This window comes from Amblyomma mixtum, chromosome 9, assembly GCF_055824585.1.
Source record: "Amblyomma mixtum isolate Tamu chromosome 9, ASM5582458v1, whole genome shotgun sequence".
Classification (NCBI taxonomy): Eukaryota; Metazoa; Arthropoda; class Arachnida; order Ixodida; family Ixodidae; genus Amblyomma; species Amblyomma mixtum.
The window spans coordinates 86,481,867-86,503,601 of NC_143020.1; the positions used below are offsets into that span (position 1 = coordinate 86,481,867).

Here is a 21,735-nt window from a genome sequence, read left to right on the forward strand (position 1 = left end):
TGCACAGAGAAATGTCTTTGAATATCGCACCGAATATCGCATATCTGTTCACGCTAAAAATATTTTCACAAGAAGATTAATGGGCAACCTTTATTATTTTCCGAACAGTCTATGGACTTTGGAACGCAAGTAAACAAAGTTATACAGACACAGCACCAAGCAAAAAAAAACATAATGTGCACAGAAGTGTGCACTTGTTGATTATGCAGGATAAACAGCATACAACCTTAAATGTGGTCATGCAAAATGATGATGATGATGAATTTTTATGATGCAAGGGCATCTGTGGCCAAAGAGCTCCCTGGCACAAAGTTTTTTCTTTTACTCATGGTGGGCTCAAAGACGCATTTAATAAGCACTTAACCCTACAGAAGCTGAGCACCAGGAAGGTTAAAGCTTGTACCCATTGTATCCCCAGAGTGTACCCGGCGGCACTAAGGACCGAACCCTGCACCTGCCACATGTGAGGCAGAAGCTCAAACGACTGGGCCACCGGTGTGGTTGGTTATGCAAAACGAGTGACAAACTGAGTTCCATGAACTGACACATAAGTTGCCACTAGTTAATAGCATGACGGGTAGTAAAATCTTCATAACTTGTATTTCAAGTGACCATAAGAAATGCCCGATTTATTTGAAGGTTGACACATGGAATGCCAGCCCCACCCTCAAAATAATAAAAATAAAAACTACCAAACATGCGGTGACAGCTTATGAGGAGGCTCCGTTGCCCAAACAACAAACAGCATGTGACGAGCAGCTTCGGCGTGCCAGAAGAAAAAAGTGGACGTAAACGAGAGGAACACAAGTTTGCATCACAGCTTTTCTAGCATGAGCTCCGCTATCTCTTGATAAACTGAGGTATGCAGGAAAGCCCACTTCCCTGATGAAGGGGTGGGGTTGAATCGAGGTGTCACCGGCAGTGCAAGTGATAGTGCAAAAATCCCGCCTATTGCATGCTGCATTATAGCCCATGCACTCTTATGTGCCTATAGCAAAAGTAGTGCCGACAATTTTAGGAGAATCTTTGTTCTTTGTTGCTAGGCTAAGGAATAGTGTAGGCATGTAGGTTATGTTTCTGAGCTTAACTGCTAACCTGTGGCAACGTCAACTGGCTTGTCAAGTCTGATATCTTTTTGAAAACACTACGACTGCTAATATATATATATATATATATATGTATATAGTCGTAGTGTTTTCGATGCGAACTTGTGTTCCTCTCGTCACCGGCGGCATGTGGTTGTTTTTTCTTCTGCTTTTCTAATCAATTAGCTTTAAGCGACAGTAATATTCTTACTTGATGAACACCACAAAAAATAAATTAATTTAAAAAAAAATCCCCTGCGCTCCTTGGTTTCTGTGGCTGTTGGTTTCTGTCATATATATATATATATATATATATATATATATATATATATATCAGAGTTGACAAGCCAGTTGATGTTGCCATAGGCTAGCAGTTAAGCTCAGGAACTTAATCTACATGTCTACACTATTCCTTAGCCTAGCAACAAAGAACAAAGATTCTCCTAAAACTGTTGGCACTACTTCTGCTATAGGCACATAAGAAGTGCATGGTCTATAATGCAGCATGCAATAGGCGGGATTTTTGCACTATCACTTGCACTGCCGGTAACCCCTCGATTCAACCCCACCCCTCCGTCGGGAAAGTGGGCTTCCCTCATACCTTACTTTATCAAGAGATAGCGGAGCTCATGCTAGAAAATCTGTGACGGGGACGAGACAACTGATATGAGTGCGGGCGTTATGCATATATCACATTATGAATGAAAAAAAAAACTTCAGGCTTTCATTCTGTGATTGTTCGAAAGGGGCATTTGGCCATCTTATTCTCGTCACATGTGGGAAGGTACAGTAACAGAACTGCGCAGGAGGTCCAAGCCTCTCAGCATCAAAATGTGGCCAGCCCACATGATAAATAATGCGAAAGAAATGATTTTGTACTGTTTTTCTAACATTTATTGCTTGACTGATTTTTTGATTGATACCGATGTGCACTAATCGATTTCAAACAATGGACCCAAATTACGAGCTTTTCAATGCGATCTTTATCGTCGGCACTAATCATAGTATTTACCAGCCAGGACCCTTGTAGCGTGTTATCATGAACACCTTATGTAAATCAAGAAGGATTTTTCAAATAACACCAACACAACATGGAAGCTAGCAGAATGTGAAATGGTCACGGACAGTTGCTATTCTGACAGACAAAATAGATTAAACATGGCGTGGAAACAATGCTCCACAAATATTATGCCATTTATATTAAGCAGAGACAGTGCCCTGAGAAATGGTGAAGCAGATTTTAGTGAAATCATTTGTTAGTTCTTGCTCCAAACAACAGAGAACTCTTCAAACTAACGCAAGACACATCATTTTGAGGCTGAACGTCTACTTGTCCTCACTTATTCCTGCCATTAACACAGCGCCCGTGTCTGTGTTTTGCTCCTCGTGTTTCGTCCCATTCCTTGCGCTGTTTTATTTATTGCTGCTGGAAAAAACACAAAGGTTTACACAAGAACAAGTTTTCCCTTATTGTCATACTAATATTTATAGGTTCAGTGATATTAATAAGTGAATTTCTAATTAGTGTCACAAAAATTATCCCACTCAGACTGCACGAATAAAATGAATTATTGCGCGACCTTTCACTCCCCCAAATCTATTTATTGAGGCAGGGTGACAACTAGCGCCAGAGAATAACACTGAGTACAATGTTTTTGAAAGTCTCGGTCCAACAAGAAGTGATGCTACTCATGTGTGACAGTGATTTGATTTCCGTTCATGCAAGTTTACAAGAATAACAGGCTCCCTCTCCATCTTCAGGATTGACTCAGAGAGAGTGTGTGCGCAGTCTAAAGGCATAAAAACTGTCATTTGCAGACAAGTTTGTCGAAATGAACAAAGCTTAAAATGTAATTTTGATGTAGGTTAGCTACCGGCACCTTTCATAGGGTAGTCAGCTAGAATCATCTTAGCTTGTAGACAAATTGGGAATTAGTCAAACATTTACACCAGGGGCATCACGGACCACTGCTAGTTTTTGTGAACAGCCTTCTTGTGGTAGCTCAAATTCTTCCTCTCGCTGAATTTCTTTTGACACAAGTCACATTGAAAGGGCTTTATGCCCTTATGGGATCTGACATGACAAACAAGGCTTGAACGTGCCGCAAAAGCCATGGGGCACAGCTGGCACTGATAGGGCTTTTCACCCGTATGGGTGCGGATGTGAGTCACCAGGCTCATGCTGTGTGCAAAGCTGCTACCACAGTGGTCGCAACGATAAGGTCGCTCGCCTGTGTGAGTGCGTTGGTGTGCCTCCAGATGGCCCTTTTGTATAAAACTGTTACCACAGTGGTCACAGTGGTATGGGCGGTCGCCTGTGTGAATGCGCTGGTGTTTCTCTAGGGTGAACTTTCTTGCAAAGCTATCTCCACAGACGTTACAATGGTATGGGCGGTTGCCTGTGTGAATGCGTTGGTGTTGCTGTAGGGTGAACTTTTGTGCAAAGCTATCTCCACAGTCGTTACAATGGTATGGGCGGTCGCCTGTATGGACTCTGAGATGCCGCACTAGATGGAATCTGTTTTTGAATCCCTTGCTGCAGTGGGTGCATTTGTGCAGCTTATTTCTTGCAGCTTTACTCCGGTGGTTCCCCATGCCAGAAGGAGTAGATTCCATGCAGCGGCTCACAGGGTGCCTTCCACTGGTCGAATCTTCCACAGCAGGTGCACCATGGCCGCTCTGTGTGACGACTGAACCTGTGTTGCACAGGCGGAGAACTTTAAAAAACTGCAAGAACAAACAATCCACAGTTCATTTGGAACTAGGAATAAATGTTGAACGCAGTGGTCACACTCATCAAAAGCTGTGGATGTCTGTCAACAATTTCATTCAACAGGTCAGCCTTAGAACTCGGGCCTCAAACAACACGTCTCTATAGTCATTTCTGCACGCGGGCAAAAAAACATTTAGGCTGCAAGAAATGTTGCCACTGCCAAAAAAATTGGGCAGGTTTTGCAATCCATCCAAAGGAGGAGGAGGAGGTAGAAGAGGAAAGGCAGGGAGGTTAACCAGAATAATAATCGGTTTGCTACCTAAGTTGCTGCATTGGACCCTAGTGCTTACATTACTGGCATCATGGCGAACACTGTCCAAAGTCCCCACAGGTGGGCTTAATGGCTAAACAAGTGGCAGTCAGCTATGCTTAGCCCAATGCATGATGCCATTTTCTTCCTTTTATTTCCTCCTTAGTGTCTAATAGGAGAAAACGGCTAAAGGCTATAAGCCAGATGAGCCCTTGGTCTCCTGTACAATTTCTTTGCATCAATGAACAGAACTCACAGCGGAGACAGTTCGGTGAGTATAGTTCACTTATCACAGAACAACTTTGCAGAATATTGAACGCCCATATCACCATCATTCACCACAGTCCGGTAAACTAAAGCTTCCGTATCCTACAAACTGCTCTTTGAGAGACAACCTTCACGAAAGCATATAAGGAGAAAAACTGCCGATTCTAACCTGGTGAGCTATGTCCAGAAGGTACAGCATGTTTGTGGTCCCTGGAGCGCAAGCCTGCATGTGAAAACCAGATTACATCCACTAAGACACTTAGCTCATGTGGTGTTATGTGCATGACATGGCGAAAGTGGAATAAAATTTCATAAAACATCTTTTCCCGGTTGTGTAAATTCAGTAGGGCTAGCTTGAAAAGTAGTGAGTTAAAAAAGAAATATTCCGCACTTAAAATTCTCCATGGAGATGACTACTGTACCTGTGGTCACGAAAAACTGATGATTGCCTACAAATTGATAGACCTAATGGAATGGAGCCAACAGCTATTTCATCGACAAATGAACATGCACAATTTCTCGCTTCAAGGGAAGGACAGCACAAGCCTTCCTATACAGGCGTAAGAACTAACAAGTGTCATTCACGCTTAATGAACCAAAATATTGATACAGCCGTCATTTGCTTATTAATTAAGCCTTCTATGCTTGTTGTACTGCACACAGGGAAAAAACTTTCAAAGCATAACTACTGAAGAAAACACCCAGATTACAGCTGCCCACGAATGTGGCTATATGCCTAACGTGATGTTCCACCTCCACAGTCTCCAAGAGTGCAATTAATCGAGTAGAAGCAAATCTGAAATTGTACACTATTCTGTCCTAAATGCAATTAGAGCATACCAGATTTACTCGTGTAGTACCCTCACCGCCAATTTTGGGACAAGAAACCAGGAGGGGGAGGGGGGAAGAAACTATCATGACCGAGTTTCTCCATACGCTGCTCTGAAAAAGGTTCAAAATGACCAGCTTTCTTAACACCATGGATGGCACTGAAGCCCATTTCTGTGAACATGATGATGAGGCAAGCTCATTGGAACTAATAACAGTGAGAGCTGAAGATGACAGTGATGAATTTTTTAAGAAGCAAGGGCAGCATTGGTGAAAGAGCATCGTGGTGTAAGGCACTTTCGTTAACACAGGGGGGATCTAATACCCATTTCCAGGCACTCACTAAAGCAGAAGCCAGAAGGAAAGCTTGCGTATCGTACCACAGGTGGGTACCTAGCGGCACAGGGAATCCAACCCAGCACATCCTACATGCGAAATGCACGCTCCAATGATTAGGCCACCGTGGCAGCGAGAGTGAATGTGGCAAGAAACAGCGAATAAAGATGCGACTTGTCATCAGATGTTGCAATATTCTGAGCAGAAATCATAGCAGCACTACACTCGTTTTACGAACATTTTGTGATGCAAGGGAACCAGTCAGGCGAAACTAAAAAACGAACACTGTGGATTAGTAAATCTGGTAAAACTGGCACTGCACTGTGTAATAGTGTAAAAAGACAGCTTAAAAACACTTAGCTTAAGAAGACATAAGTCAGTTTTTTTTTTAAATTGCTTGCATCATAATAAAACAATTTCCAGTTAAAAAAAAACGAATCAAAGACCATAACACCACCATGAATTGAAATCCGTACACGATGAATTCCAGATGTGCGGATATACATTCAGTATTGTTAGAAAACTAAAAAAAAACATAACACTGTCAAATTACAGTCCATACAGCCAAATGTAACCTGCTTTTAAAAAGGCTTCAAAACAAAACTGAAGATCTCAGAATGCAGGCAAAATGAGCACAGCAATGAACTTAGTTTAGAAAGTCACTAATGCTAAGAGTACATTAATCACAGTGTACTCTTCAGCAAAGCCAGTAAACAGTGGCAAATACAATGGGATATAAAATTCACCACACAATACAGCACAGGTTTTTTACAGCTACAGTCACACAGGTTCACAGGTCAGGGCGGTTGTAATATAGATTATGAAATAAACTCAGCCGTAATGTCTTCCTTCGATGAGTTAACGAGTCGAGATCAATGGATGATTTGATGGCACTAACGCTGATCCGTGTATCATATTTTGAGCAGATGAAGCGAGCTGCACGATTCTGGATGCTTTCTAGTAAGTCAATTAAGTATTGTTGATGAGGGCTCCATATTGCGCAGGCATATTCAAGTTTAGGTCTAATGTATACTTCATATGCGAGCTTACGAATGTTACTGGGGGATAAAGAGAGAGAACGCCTGATGAAGCCAAGTGTTTTAGATGTGTCCGCCACAAGTTTCGTGATATGCTCAGACCAGTTCAGTTTGTCTGTGATAATAACTCCCAGATATCGGTATGATTCTACACGTGAAATGATCATGGAGTTCAATGAGTATGAATAATCAAGGTTGGAGCGTTTTCGGGAGACTTGCATGCTCTTACACTTGGACACATTCAGTTTCATCAGCCAGGTGGCGCACCAGGTTTCTATTGTGTTGAGGTCTTTCTGCAGGAGCAACTGGTCAGATGTATTAGTGATGCGACGATAAAGCACACAATCGTCAGCGAAAAGGCGGATTGTGGATGAAATGCCTGTAGGGAGGTCGTTTATAAAGACTAAAAATAAAAGTGGACCGAGGACAGAGCCTTGGGGTACGCCTGAAATGACATTGGAGTTTTTGGAGCGATGGTCGCCAAAAACAGTGAACTGAGTGCGGTCTGAAAGGAAGGAGGAAATCCATGATAGTACCAAGGGGTCAAGAGAGAGGGATGAGAGTTTAAACATCAGACGTTGATGTGGGACACGGTCAAAGGCCTTAGAGAAATCCAGATAGACAATATGAGTTTGAAATGAAGAATCCAAATTGAGGTTAAGGTCCGTAGTAAATTCGTAAAGCTGGGTATCACACGAGAAACCAGAACGGAATCCATGCTGGTTGGCAAAGAAGAAGGAATTTTTGTCTAGATGAAGAGCAACCTGTGAGTATATGATATGTTCTAGCATTTTGCATGCAATACATGTTAATGAAATAGGGCGATAGTTTGATGGATCAGAGCGATCACCTGACTTGAAAACCGGAACAACCCTACTTAACTTCCAGTCATTTGGAATCAAACTACTTGAAATTGATTGGCTAAAGATTATTTGTAATATCTGACATGAAATTTCTCTAGTGCCTTTTAGTATTTTGGTAGGTATCTCGTCTTTTTTTTATGTAATCTCTTCACCTGAAACTTCCTAGCAAAAATATTATGCCAAAAAACAGACAAAAAAGCAGATATGAAATAAATAAAATGATGGCTAGAAGTAGAGGCATTATCACAACTAAGAAAGGCAGGACAATTTATGAGCCTGGAAAAACTAGTGCATAACTTGCAAGGAACTCTTACAGAAACACACAATGGCAAATGTGCCCTCAGACTCCAAGAAACATCAGAATGAAAGAATTACACGACACATCACAGAAATCGAAGAAATACAGCACAGAATAAAATAATAGCCTTCAATGGGAAAAAAATAAACGTACCAAGATTAATTAAAGTTTAGGAAAAGGAAAAGCAAGTAAAAAAACAATGAACCACTTTAACTTTCTAGGCGAGGTGACACGATCGCCACAGGCCTGATACAAAGGGGATGCCAACAGTTATCTATTTATCTAGGGGACATCTCTTCGTGTGTGGTACAAAGACACGTCCTTGAATACATATTTTACAGGATAGGAGCATCAAACTATGGATTGGCATAGGCTGGCAGCAGTTCCGCTGGAATCTTCTTCTCCTGGCTACGGGTGGTCCGCCAATATCTGAAAAACTGAGAACATACAAGAAAGGCCCGGCAGACACACAAAAGAACGACACCCTCATTGTTCAATACTGCTATGGGATGTAGTCCTGCTTTTTAATGTAGACCATTTAGTGGAACTGAAGTGTGCCATGCATTTTTCATTCCTGTGAAGCGGCTATATTAGGATGCGGAAAAGGGATTTTATACTTGCAGGCCAAGGGGGCTACTTCGGTATACAAAAAAAAAAAAAAGACTGGTGATATGCCATGAAGCTGTTCGTACCAGTTTCGGCGTAAACGGCTGGTTACAGGTACCGCCACCGGGATATGGTTCACCAGCCTCCACAAGTCACCATAACGCACCATGAATGGTTTTCACACATAACGCCACAGAATTCATAAATCATCACCCTTTTTACCGCAAAGCTTTAGACAGCAAGATAACAAATTGTTGCATTTGCTATGCGATTAGGAACACTGAAGAACGCAGACATCCGAGAAGAAATGCGAACGGCGCGATCTCCACGAACGTGCTGTCTTTGCTAAAGCCTGCTACAAGAAAAATAAGGCGTGGAAAGCTCACTGGCGGCCGAGTAAGTGAGAAGGCCACGGCTGAAGACACTCACCTAATAACTCCGGCAGCTTTCATTGAAGTAGATTTGTCTGTTATTGCGGTTATACACTTCTGCAGCTTTCATGTTACTGGTAAAGGCGTTAATAAGCCCGAATTTTTCGTGATTGCGCGATGACATTTGGCACGCGCGCACAAAGACGGACCACGTCTTCACAAGCGCACGCTGCAAAAAGTGATGTTCACCGGGTCGCACGGAGTTATCCTTTCTCTGTCTGTAGGCCCACAGATTTCCTTCTGCAAAGCTTCTTCTTCTCACGGACTGACAACACACAAAATCGGACACGCAAAACAACAGATTAGGGAACTGGTCCAACCGGCAACACACGAATTGTGTGCGATAATTGATGCCGCCCGCGATGCAGCTTGCGCCATTGTACGTGTTTCCTGCATGGTTTTTTTTTATTCTAGTTTTTTTGCCATTACGCATAATGAAGAGGAAAAGAAAATTCTAAAAAGGAGTGTAAACAAGCCTCGCTTAAAAAGCGGCAAAAGTTCGCGATGGCGGGGCACGTCTAAAATAAATATAAAAAAAACAATTTAGGAACATGTAAACAACCAAAATTAAATAATAACAACGACGCAGAAAAGTTTGATGTGTGCCCAAGATATAATTGATTGAACATTGGCTGTCAGTTGTGGTGTTCAAGCGTGACTACACTGTAAGCGTGACCGAAAGCAAAACCGAGTTTCGACACTCTTGGTTTCGATATCGCTCCATATTTAGCGCAATGCTTGAATATTACATCCAAATTTTGTATCCGTGGCTCAACTTGTATACGCGATGGTTTGCTAGTCGCCACTGCGTACTGCGCGAAAAGGAACCATAAGTGGCGATACTTCTCCACTGTATTGAAGCTACGCTCCAACGACTCGTTGAGGCCGGTTTTTTATTTGCTGAATGCGCTGTACATCCAGCTCGATGCCGCCACGCGCAACGCATGTCGCGCGTACCCTGAACTCTTTGCATGACCAGGGCCTTTGTTGCAAGGACCTGATCATGCGTAGAGTTTTAAAATACAGCTCCTGTATAGGCTTGTTTTCAGAAAACGCGATCAGGTGACGCTGCAAGATCCTCGTGTGCTTCGTTGCGATTGCAGGTGCTAACGTTTTCCTTCGGCAGTTGTAATGGATATCGGTGCATTCGTCGTGGAGTAGAGGAGGTATTACCCTGGCCTGCGAGCTCCCTGTTCTCTTCCCCCAACATCCAGGCACTTCAGTTTTTATCTGGAATTTCCCTCACTTTGTGCAGCTTTGGGCATGAATATAAAATATGATTTATGGTGACCACTTCTCCGCACTACTCGCATGTTGATGTCTCTTCTTTTGAAAGAATAAAACAGTGTGGTGTGTGTGCGTCCCATATGCAAAGACAACATAAAATGACTTCAATCAATGACTGCTTGTCAGGCGTTCATGTCATTTCATCAGCGTATATATACAGAACGAGTGCAATACCGAGAATTCTGTTCTGCTCAATAAGTGACCTGACTTGAAACTTTGCAAGCATTGTTCTGAACATGTTGATTTAATTATCATTGATTTGTACTGTAATCTAGGCATTTAAATTCTTCCACAATGGGCTACTGGCAGTCTGCATCCTTTTTGCAGTGAGCACAGGTTCATCTAGCTCATAGTATTTTCTTCCAGGCTTTACATTTAATGGGATTCAGTACATGTTTCACACAGTTTTCTTGAATGATTAACTTTCATAACAAACTTCAACAGCTTTCAACCTGAAAACTTGATATGTTCATTCGCTGATTATTTTTCTCAAAATGTGCTAATGTGTGGTAATGTGAAGTATGTAAAAGATCGCATTATGGTGTTCATTCTTTAAGAATCAATTTAAAACATCGGCACCAGGCTGGATTTTTATAACTGATGAAAAAATCGTGCCGCACACACGCGCAGTATCCAGAAAGGCTGTCTGAGCAGCCAAAGCAATGGTCTGTGTGCCATCACTCCTGTGACTAAAACACGACGAAAATCCTAACAGTACCCTTCAAAACAGACACGCAACTCGCCCAACCACAAAGTCGGAATTTTGGTTGCTTCTTCAGGCAGGTGAGGCAGCCTATCGGATCAGAAGCTTGGCTCGCACCTGCAAAAACTTTACACGCAACCAACAGCAATTTCTTCACCAGAAACTGCAGGTAAGCCCCAATGTTTAATTATTTCTCAAAGATCATAGATCATAATTTCCGACCTTGTGAGCAGTGTTTGCTTATGATTAGATCAGCACCTTGCATGCAGGAATTTTTTAATTCAGCATATATAGAAGTCTCTGTAGACAGCGACGTCTGCTGCATATGTGTTAAATAGGAGTTTGTTACAATGCACCAGTTATCTTGGCTCCGATGCATTGCAGTAATTTGTCAGACATGTAGCGCATAGCGATGCTGTACAGTGGAGGCGCTAAGATGGGCGTTCCCACCAGGTGAAAGAAAAAAATTATGTTGAACAGCGAGCACTTGGCGCACAAAGACGGCATAGACTATTCGGTTTGAGAATCCTGCCACGCCGGACCTCTTGTTCTGGTGCTCCGTTGGGACCCCGTAAATTCTCTACAGACACATTCCAAGCAAGCGTCATCCTTTGAATTGGCCACCGTTTTATTAACAAAAACTCGGCGCTGCTGCGCAGTATTCATTCTTTACTTATTTTACAATAGGATACGATCGGAAGATCGCACGGCACAGTGGAAGAGCACAATTACCAGCCATAAACACACAAAAAACAGCCAACGGTCTGATAAACTTACGCATTCATCTTTGAATTAGGTTGCGAGATATCTGAATCTAGCAGACTGCTGGGTACTTTTCTCATTTTGGTCAGCTACATTTTTCAGAGCAAGATACAGATGTGCTAGGAATATGCTCTATGATAAAAGGAAGTATTTATAGGCTAGAAGTGTATTATTGGTATATGAGAAGGTTTCTTTCCTTACCTCATGCCTGCAAATGCATACCACTCATTTCAAGGTCTGTAAACATTGACAGTATTTTGAGTTGTCGGCCACGTTTTTAACAAGCAAATACTTTGGTCGAGAAATTAAAATTTGTCTAAATACCACATAGGCATGCGTACAGATTAAAGTACACAACTGCAGCAACCTGCGCTAGGTGCTTGAATTTATGTTTAACAGAGTAGCCTGACCAGTGATACGCGGGTGATTTCTGAGGACAGTATAACTGTTGCCAAGTGCATTTGAATTAACCATGTTCCTAGTGCAGGCGTCTGTAATCAGCACTTAGTTCTTGTGAATCACCCAATATTTATCTTCACAACTACGCTGCTTGTGTGCTCAGTTCAGGGTATATACTAGGAATCCGAAAACAAATGCCCAGAATGAGCTCTTTAGATCCCATTGGCTGTGGTGCAGAATTCCTTAAAGGAAACCTCTGGTTCAGTTTCAAACTGTTGTTACTTATGCGCATTCCTAGGAGGCTTGCTTTAGCTACTTACAGTACATATCATTCACCTGGAAATCTGATCCAAGATATTACACATGTGCTCCTCACCTTAACCATCTGAGTATGCACTCCCCCTCATGCATTCAACGTTCAGTCGTTTCAAAGCACAAATTTTTCTGCGTATCTATTTTTTTCTCACACCTGTTGAATGCCTTTATTAATTTCAAAACAATGCATGGACTTTGGAATCCAAGTAAACAAAGTTATATTGAAACAGCACCAAGCAAAAAAACATGATGTGCACAGAAGTGCGTACTTCTTCACTAGTCAGCATAACAGTATACAACCTGAGATGTGGTCATGCAAAATGATGATAATTAACTTTTATGGTGCGAGGGCACCTGTGGCCAAAGAGCACCACGGCACAAGGTTTTTTCTTCTACTCAAGGTGAGGTCAAAGACCTATTTCCCAAGAATTTCACCCTAAAGAAGCCGAGCACCAGGCATGGGAAAGCCTGTGCCCGTTGTATGACGAGTGGGTACCCGGTGGCACTGTAGACCGCACCCCGCACCACCCGTATGTGAGGCAGATGCCCAAACGACAAGGCCGCCGCCGACATTGGTCATGCGAAACGAGTGACAAATAGAAATCCATGAACTAGCACATAAGTGGCCACTAATTAATAGCATGAAGGGTAGTAAGACCTTCATAACGCGTATTTCAAGGGACCAGAATAAATGCATGAATAATCCAAAGGCCGACGAATCAACTGCCACCCGCACCCCTGAAAAAACATAAAAACTGTCAAAACTGCAGGGACAGCTTACGACGAAGCTCCATTACCCAAACAGCCAACAGCACAGGACGAGCAGCTTTGGTGCCGGAAGAACAAACTCGACGTAAACGAGGGGAACACTTGTTTGCATTGGAACGGTGAGACTAAGGAGCAAAAGCGGCATTAGCGTATGGCTTTTCGCATTTTTTTTTTAAATCTGTAAAGTCTAACTTTTAACACCCTGTATATATATGTATATATATATATATATATATATATATATATATATATATATATATATATGACCCATGACAACCCAATAAGCCCTGACATACAATAAGCAACTTTGGTGTGCCAGAAGAACAAAGAGGATGGAACTGAAGGGAACACACGTTGGCGTCAAAATGGTGAGCCTGGTTATAAAAAAAAAACGCCCAGGCTTAGCTTGGTTAAGCCAAGAATGCGTTGCATATTGCGCGGTCTTTTTGCACGAGGTATTGCTTGGCAGCACTCCATTTTCTCAGCAGCTTTTCCTCCGCGACGTATGGATGGATGGATAGGAGCGCCCCCTTTGAAATGGGGCGGTGGCAGCTGCCACCATGCTCTACCCGGCACCTGCCAAGGGGCTGAGTAAGGCGGAGGAGCGAACTCTGCGGCACCTGCAGACAGGAACCCTTCTCTGTCCTGCAATAGCAAAACACTTCGATCCGAACCCAGATGGGCGCTGCCCGCACTGTGGAGAGATCTGCGATATCTTTCACATGGTGTGGGCATGTACTCAGAATCCTCACCTTCCCCCCTCCCCCACCCCCACCCGAGAGGCATGGGAGACTGCCCTCCTCAACTGCTCCACACTGGAGTCCCAAAGGGCTCTGGTCAAGCGGGCGCGAGACGGGGCCTCGTCATGTGGTGTCCCGGACTGAGGATACCGACCATGCAGCAGGGTTAATTTTTTTATTTTTTTATTTTTTTTAACCCTCAAGCTCTCTTTGATTAAAGTTTTTCGCCACCACCACCACCATGCTCAGCCGTCCTTTTTTTTTTTTTACGTGGTTTGGTGGCTGCCCGGCCGTGCCCAAGGGCTGAACTGAGTGATTGCAATATGCTATGCATAAAAAGATATGACATAAAAAAAAACAATGGGCACTGAAACTCCCTTGGACGTCCCATGGACATCCACAGCACATCTGAGGGAGTTTCGGTGACCACTGGAAGCCAGTTGACGTTCAGTTGGCATTGCCATGGGCTAGATGTTAAGCTCAGAAATTGAATCTAGATGTCTAGGCCATTTCTTGGCCTAGCAACAAGGACCCCTCTATCGTTGGCACTGCTACTGCTATAGGCACATCAGAGGACTTATAATAAAAAAATGACTATATTTCCTGTGTCTGTCAGCATTGCCACGATCAACCAACGGAAAGCCTTCCAGTCCATGTCAGCAGTTTCACGATTCACTGCAACAATACCGTTCTGAACTGCACAGAAGTTCAATAGACAAAACAAAGCCAGCGTCTGCCCATGGAGCCGAGCAACGAACTGTGACGCATGACTGCACCTCGTCACACTGCCGTCACGTTAACATACAACAAAGCACATCCACTACAAAACTGTCATATCTCTACTCATACCTCATCTGCTTGTTAACTTCGCATCAATGGTCAAACCTGTCCCACAACATAGTGCTGCACGCCTGCTGGCAAAACTAGGGTGCCAGCACAGTGTGCTATTACACTGCAGTATATTTCACATGCAACTACCGTGACGGTTCAAGGCTGAAAGGAAGATCCCTCTCCTGTGGTTCAGCTGTGTAAATGATGCGGTGGTATACATGTGAGCACTCACTTAACGTCACCTATGGTGATGAAGTATTTCAAAATTGTGATGTGTACGCTGAAAAAAATGGCTAATGCATTGTGCAGAGTCAGAAGCGATGCCTCTTTTGTGCATGCAATTTTAAAACAACAAATGGAGTCCCTGTCAGTGAGAACCATGAACTTAATGACCCTGCTTATGAGGCCTTTCTCTTGTCATGAAATCATGAGCCAGCATAAATCACAAGCACCTGATTTGCTTTTTATGCAATCAAAGAGAGGGCACTGTACATACAGAGTTGGCTTTGCAACTAGTTTAGTTTAGTTTATGGGGGTATAACGTCCCAAAGCGACTTAGGCTATGAGGGACGGCGTATTAAAGGGCTGCGGAACAGCACGCAGGCCTCTAGAATTTTATTTCCATCAAAAATTGACCGCCGCGGCCGGGATGAAAGCGCCTTTTGGGTCAGAAGCCAAGCGCCATAACCACTGAGCCGCCGCAGCAGCAGCTTTGTAACTTTGACATGCTTTGTAAGCAATTTTGAATAAACAAGATAAACATTCTCTGAGTACACAGCTGAACTTGAATATGCCAGAACTACAGATATTCAAAAACATTAAAATATTTTGAATATAAAAAGCTTATTTCAATCCCAAATCAGAATCATTCTTTTATTGGCGGAAATATTTTTCTCAACACCAAATTTCAAGCTGTCCTACAATGTAGAATACTAAGCAGATTCACAACCTGTTACGTGTGAGAAACCTTTAGACATTGGACATAGACTTTAAAATAGCATTTCTCATCACGCGCAGTGGTTTCCTTAGTGATAACGAACAGAAATGATTTCTTTTTACTGCAGTATGACAACTTATTCGATGGGGTTGGATTTCAAGACAAGTGTCCAGAGAAGACTCTCTGATATTTTTGAACATATACAATGAATAAAAGTGAACTACCACACGTTGTCGTGCCACTTGTAATGCAATACCATAAGCGAATAGCCTTGTTCTGGGTAATAGCACTGACTGCTGAAGAAAGTGTGGATAGATATTCTTTGGTGAATGTAAGGCACAAGATGTCTGTATGGATGCTCGAAGTATAATGGTCAAAAAAGGGAACAGCAGCTTTTTCAAGATGCTGTTCCCTTTTTTTTTGACCATTATACTTAGAGCATCCACAAACATCATTGTGCCTTGCATCCGGAAAAAAAAAAGGGGGGAGGGGAACAGCAGCTTTTTGAACAGCCCGCTGCGGTGGCTTAGTGGTTAGGGCGCTCGGCTATTGAGCCAGAGTACCCAGGTTCGAACCCAACCGGGGCGGCCATGTTTCGATGGAGGTGGAACGAAAAAGGCACTCATGTGCTGTGGGATGTCAGTGCACGTTAAAGATCCCCAGGTGGTCGAAATTACTCCGTAGACCTCCACTACAGCACCTCTTTCTCTTTTTCTTCTTTCACTACCACCTCCCTCCCTTCCCTTAGGGCGTGGTTCCGATGTCCACCAACATATAGTTCTGGTGTCCAACATCATATGTGAGATAATTACTGCGCCATGTTCTTTCCTCAAAAACCAATTTTAATTTTCTTTTGAAGAATTGCACTGCAATTGAATTTTAATGCACAATATGTCAAGCGAGTTTACAAACAGCCAGAATGCATTCCACATTTTGTAACAGCATCTGTAATAAAATACTCATGTGCACTAAGCAATTTCACACAACTGACCCTAATTACGAGCTTACGATACCCTACAGCATTACAGTGTTTTTCGTAGGCACTAATCACAGTATTTTTTGTTTCAGCAGCCATGACCCTAGCAGTGTATTATCAAGAACATTTCATGTAAGTAAAGAAGGCTTTTTCAAGTCACGTCAACACAACAAAGAAGCTAGCACAATGTGAAGTGGTCACAAGAAGCCACTGATGACGCAGACACAATGATCCTCAAATACGCCATTTATAGTTAGTGCCAACAGTCCTCTGAGAAATGGTAAAGCAGATGTTAGTGAACTTTTTTCTTAGTTCTCATTCCAAACAACAGAGAACTCCTCAAACCACCAAACTAATGCAAGACAAATAATTTTGGGGCTGAACAAATACTTGTCCGTACTCATTCCTGCCACAAACAAACACTGCTAGAATAAACAAAGATTCACACAAGAACAAGTTTTCCTCTATTTTCATAGAAACATTTCTAGGTTCAGAGATATAAATGAGTGAATTTATATTGATTGTCACAAAAATTAGCCCACTCAGGCTTAAAGATAAAAGGAATTGTTTTGTGCACTTTTACTCCCCCAAATTTTTTTGCTCAGGGAGGGTGACAACTAGCGCTAGTGAAGAATATTGGGCACAATGTTTTTGAAAGTCACTCTCCAACAAGAAGTGATGCCATCCACGTATGAACACAATTTTATTTCTATTCACGCAAGTTTACGAGCATAGCAGGCTCACGCTCCTTGTTCAGGAAAGACTGAGTGACTGTCTGTATGTTGCCTAAGGGAACAAATGTTGTTTTCTCAAAGCTCCGTTAAAGTGAACAAAACATGCAAATGGAGTTAAATATGCAGATTAGCTACCAACACCTTTCACAAGGTACTAAGGTAGAATCTCGTTAGCTTGCATACAAAATGGTAGCGAGCAAAACATATTGACTAAGAGCATCACGAACCACTGCTATTCTTTGTGAATCACTTTTTTGTGGCGGTTCAAATTATGGCTCTTAGTGAATCTCTTTTCGCACAAGTCACATTGGTAGGGCTTTTCACCCTTATGGGATCTAACATGACTCACAAGGTTTGAACGTACCGCAAAAGTCATGGGGCACAGCTGGCACTGATACGGCTTTTCACCTGTGTGGGTACGGATGTGTCTCACCAGGTTACTCCTCTGTATAAAGCTGCTACCACAGTGGTCACAACGGTAAGGATGTTCACCAGTGTGAGTGCGCTGGTGTCTCTTTAGGGTGATCAGATGTGCAAAGCTGTCACCACAATGGTCACAACAGTAAGGACGTTCCCCAGTGTGAATGCGCTGGTGTTGCTCCAGGGTGAACTTATGCGCAAAGCTCTTTCCGCAGTCATTACAATGGTAAGGGCGATCGCCGGTGTGGACTCGAAGATGCACCACCAGATGGCATCTCTTTTTGAATTTCTTGTTGCACTGGGTGCATTTGTGCATCTTATTTTCTGTGGGATTACCCCGGTGGTTACCCCTGCCAGAAGGAGTAGATTCCGTGCAGTGGCCCACAGGGTGCCTCTTACTGGTTGGGTCTTGCACAGGAGGGCCGCCATGTCCGGTCTCCGTGAACACTGAACCTGCATTTTAAGACAAAGTACTTTGTACAAAACGCAAGAACCTAAAATCCACAGTTCAGTACGAGTTAGGGACAAAAAAATTAATACAGAAGACACACTCATCAACAGGACCGAAACAAGATGTCCCTATAGTGAATTGACCATTTGCGGAAAAGCGAGCGCCGCCTGTCGTGCAAAGAGGGAAGCTCTACCGGAACTTTTGGTTGGAAAGTTGTTCCCGAGCAGACAAGTTCAGCAGTTCTCGTGCGCTTGTTGTGTTATTTTAGTGTTGTTTATTTGCCGGAAACGTGCGTTTGCTAACGAAAGAGGATGACAGAGGAGGAGAACCTCCCATTTGCGTTTTTAGAAACTATGTGGAGCAAAGATTTTTCATGTGGTAGCCTGAAATGTGTGGCAAAACCTTTACTCCACCACCTCAGCTGTTGGCTAGGCTCATCGCAGCTGGTCCTTCAAGGAGGAAGGTTACGTCAGAAACTTGATGATGAATCTTCAAGCAACTAACGATGAACTAGATTTCGTGAGAGTGGCGCGTGCGTGGTCGGTGAATACCGGTGTTTATGTGACAACGGCATGGTTCGTCGTTAGTAACGGCCTTCCTTGTCGTTGGTTTCTCGTCATTGGTACGCTTTCTTGATAGGGCAGGAGTTTCTGCGAACTTCATACAGCACATTTTGCTGCTGAGCACACTTAACTGATTAGTAACTGACCCGTTGTACTATCTCAATAATGGCTCGTGCTGATATGGCACAGCATTGCTTTGCGTGCTGGCGGACTGCAGGAACGTTAGAATGAACGGATATACGCGAGGTTGCGCTCTGCCGTGCTCCCGCTGTTCAGATAGAACGGCTTGACATTGTTGCATTTATGGTGAGTGTTCATACTAGTATATATTATTCGGTTTCCACCGAATACGCACGTGCGTCGATGGCAAAACTCTTCTAGAACGACAGAGCTGCGTGCACCTGGCAGCAAGCGCGAAATACAGCAGGAACATTCATTTCGAAACAAGCTAGGCGAGAACCTGAGCTTTGTGCTTCCTTGGTGAATGAAGTAATTCGTGCAGCCGTAGGCCAAGCAATGAGTTGGCATTTTCATTCACGCTGCAAAAGCGAGGCAAGGAGCTCACATCATTCGCCGCACTACAGCGAGGGAATGCACGGCCGGCTCATGTTTTTCAACCAAAATCAAATCGCCTATAGAGGGCGCTGGCTGTGTCCTCACTGCTCATGCGCAGAAACTTTTCCGCAAATGGTCAATTCCGCACGCAGTTAAAAGAACATGTAGCCTGCAAGAAATATGATCAATGCCAGTCACCGCCATTGGCCCTTGCACTGGCATTACTGGCACAACGTATGGAGCTTTTAATAAGGAGTGATAATATGTTCCCTCGCTTAACCACGGCTGACACAGTACAAAACCGCCAGATCCCATACCACGATCGCGTACGCTACTCATCGCAAGCATAACACGGCAGGCCTTACTCTGAGGGAACAAAGAAACGACACTGTGGCTGAAATAAACAGGCATTTAATGCTACAGCAACAATGACAGCTAGCAAGATATGCTAAGGAATCAAGGACGTCCAACTGAGCAGCACAGTTACAAGCAAAACATTTGCTAATGCCAGGGCAAGGGAAAAACTCCGAAACAAGAATGGACGAGCTGGTGGGAGAACGTTCCCACCACAAGGCCTCCCTGCACTGGTGGAGAGTGGAGCGCCGCGCCAAAGCGACCGTACGCGACAAATTGCCTAGCCCAAGAGAGTGCTCTCCCACGCGCACACAGCAGTCACACAACCTTTGGCACTCATGTCGCTGCGACGCAGGCACCCTCTCTTGTTAGTTAAGGTACTAACTAGGGAGGGTCACCAGCCGTGGGAAGGTACATGGCAGGAACGCAAACCACAAGGGAATGTGGGGCAAAATGCCCACACACAACTGACACCGTCCTAACTCCACCCATGTGGGCTTAGTCACTACACGAATGGCAGTGAGCTATGCTTAGTACACAGGACAACGCCATTTTTTTCCCTTTATTTGCTGCTCAGGCAATGTCCAAGAGAGGGCCAAGGCTAAAGGCTAATAGCCTGAGGAGGCATCAAACCCTGTACAAGTTTTTCGATCACGGAACAGAACTCACAAGGGTGATTGTTCGAACAAAAGTTCATATTTCAAAGAAAAGAACTTTTTAGACATCGAAGGCAAATATCATCACTCAGCAGAGTTCTGTAAACTGCAGCTACCGTATCCTTCATGCTGCTTTTTGAAAGACCGCCTACAGGAAAGCATACATAGAGAAAAACTGGAGATTCTAACCTGAAGACTTCTGCGATGAAGGTCCCCCATGTTTGCGGTCCCTGGAGTGCAAGCCTGCATGTCAAAACCATATTACATCCATTAAGACACTAGATTACACGTGCAACAGCTCATGTGGTGTTATGTGCATGACACGGTGAAAATGGAATACAATCCCATAAAACAGCTTTTCCAGGTTGTGCAAATTCAGTATGGCAAGCCTGAAAAGTAGCGAGTTCCAAAGGAAATATTCCTGACCTTTAATTCTCCATGGAGATGACTACTGTACTTATGCTCACAAAGCACTGACGACCGCCTACAAATTCATAAACCTATTGAAATCGAGCCAACAGCCATTGCATTGAAGAATGAACTTGCACAATTTCTCGCTACAAAGGAAGGACAGTACAAAACTACACACAGGAAAAAAACTTTCAAAGCATAACTACTGGTGAAAGCACTCAGGTTACAGCTGCCCATGAATGTTGCCAATATGCCCAACATGATGTTCTGCCAAAACCGTCTCCAAGAGTGCAACTAATCGAGTAGAAGCACATCTGAAACTGCACACTATTGTGCTACGAGCAGTTAAAGCACACCATATTTACTCGTGTAGTACCCACATCTCCAATATTGGGACAAGAAACAAGGAGGTTTTTGGAAAAAGGAAGAAGCTATTGTGACCGAGTTTCACAATACGCTGCTCTGAAAAAGGTTTAAGGTGACCAACTTTTCTAACACCATGGATGGCATGGAAGAAGTCTTTCCCTGCAAACATGATGATGAGGCGAGCTCATCAGAACCAATGAGGAAGAGCTGGTGATGACAATGATGAATTTTTATGATGCAAGAGCTGCTTTGGTCAAAGAGCATAGTGGTATAAGGCGCTTTCGTCAATGCAAGGGGGTGGTCCAACACCCATTTCCAGGCATTCCATCCAGCAAAAGCCAGGGAGAAAGGTTCCGTAACGTACCACTGGTGGGTACCCAGTGGCACAGGGAATCCAGCCCTGCACAACCTACATGCGAGATGCCCACTCCAATGACTAGGCCACTATTGCAGGGAGAGTGAATGCAGCAAGAAATAGCGAGTAAAGGTGCGACTTGTCATCAGTTGTTGCATTACTTTGAGCAGAAATCACAGCAACACTACGCTCGTTTTACGGACATTCTTTTGATGCAAAGGAACCAGTCAGGCAAAACTAAAAAAGCAACACAGCAGCTCAGTAAATCTGGTAAAACTGGCGCTGCATTGTGCAATAGTGTATAGCAAAAGAGCACACAGCTTAACAAAAACAGAGGCCAATTTTTTTAAATGGCTTCACATTATAATAAACAATTTC

At 43.4% G+C, this 21,735-nt stretch overlaps 1 protein-coding gene across 8 annotated transcripts in view; it reads right to left on the bottom strand.

Annotated features, from left to right (window-relative positions):
* The window catches only part of LOC149329985 (uncharacterized), a 221,959-nt gene that overhangs the window by 193,090 nt on the left and 7,134 nt on the right, over nt 1–21,735 (bottom strand). Inside the window, exons 5-6 of one of the 8 annotated variants that reach the window (XM_089560701.1) lie at nt 4,545–4,598; nt 1,707–3,781 (exon numbers count right to left, since the gene is read on the bottom strand). The exons of the other annotated variants lie outside the window; for them this stretch is intronic. Coding sequence (XP_089416827.1) covers nt 3,057–3,781; nt 4,545–4,598 — 779 coding nt within the window. The 3' untranslated portion in view covers nt 1,707–3,056. Of the gene's footprint in view, nt 1–1,706; nt 3,782–4,544; nt 4,599–21,735 lie in introns of those variants that run through there. 8 annotated transcript variants of the gene reach the window in all.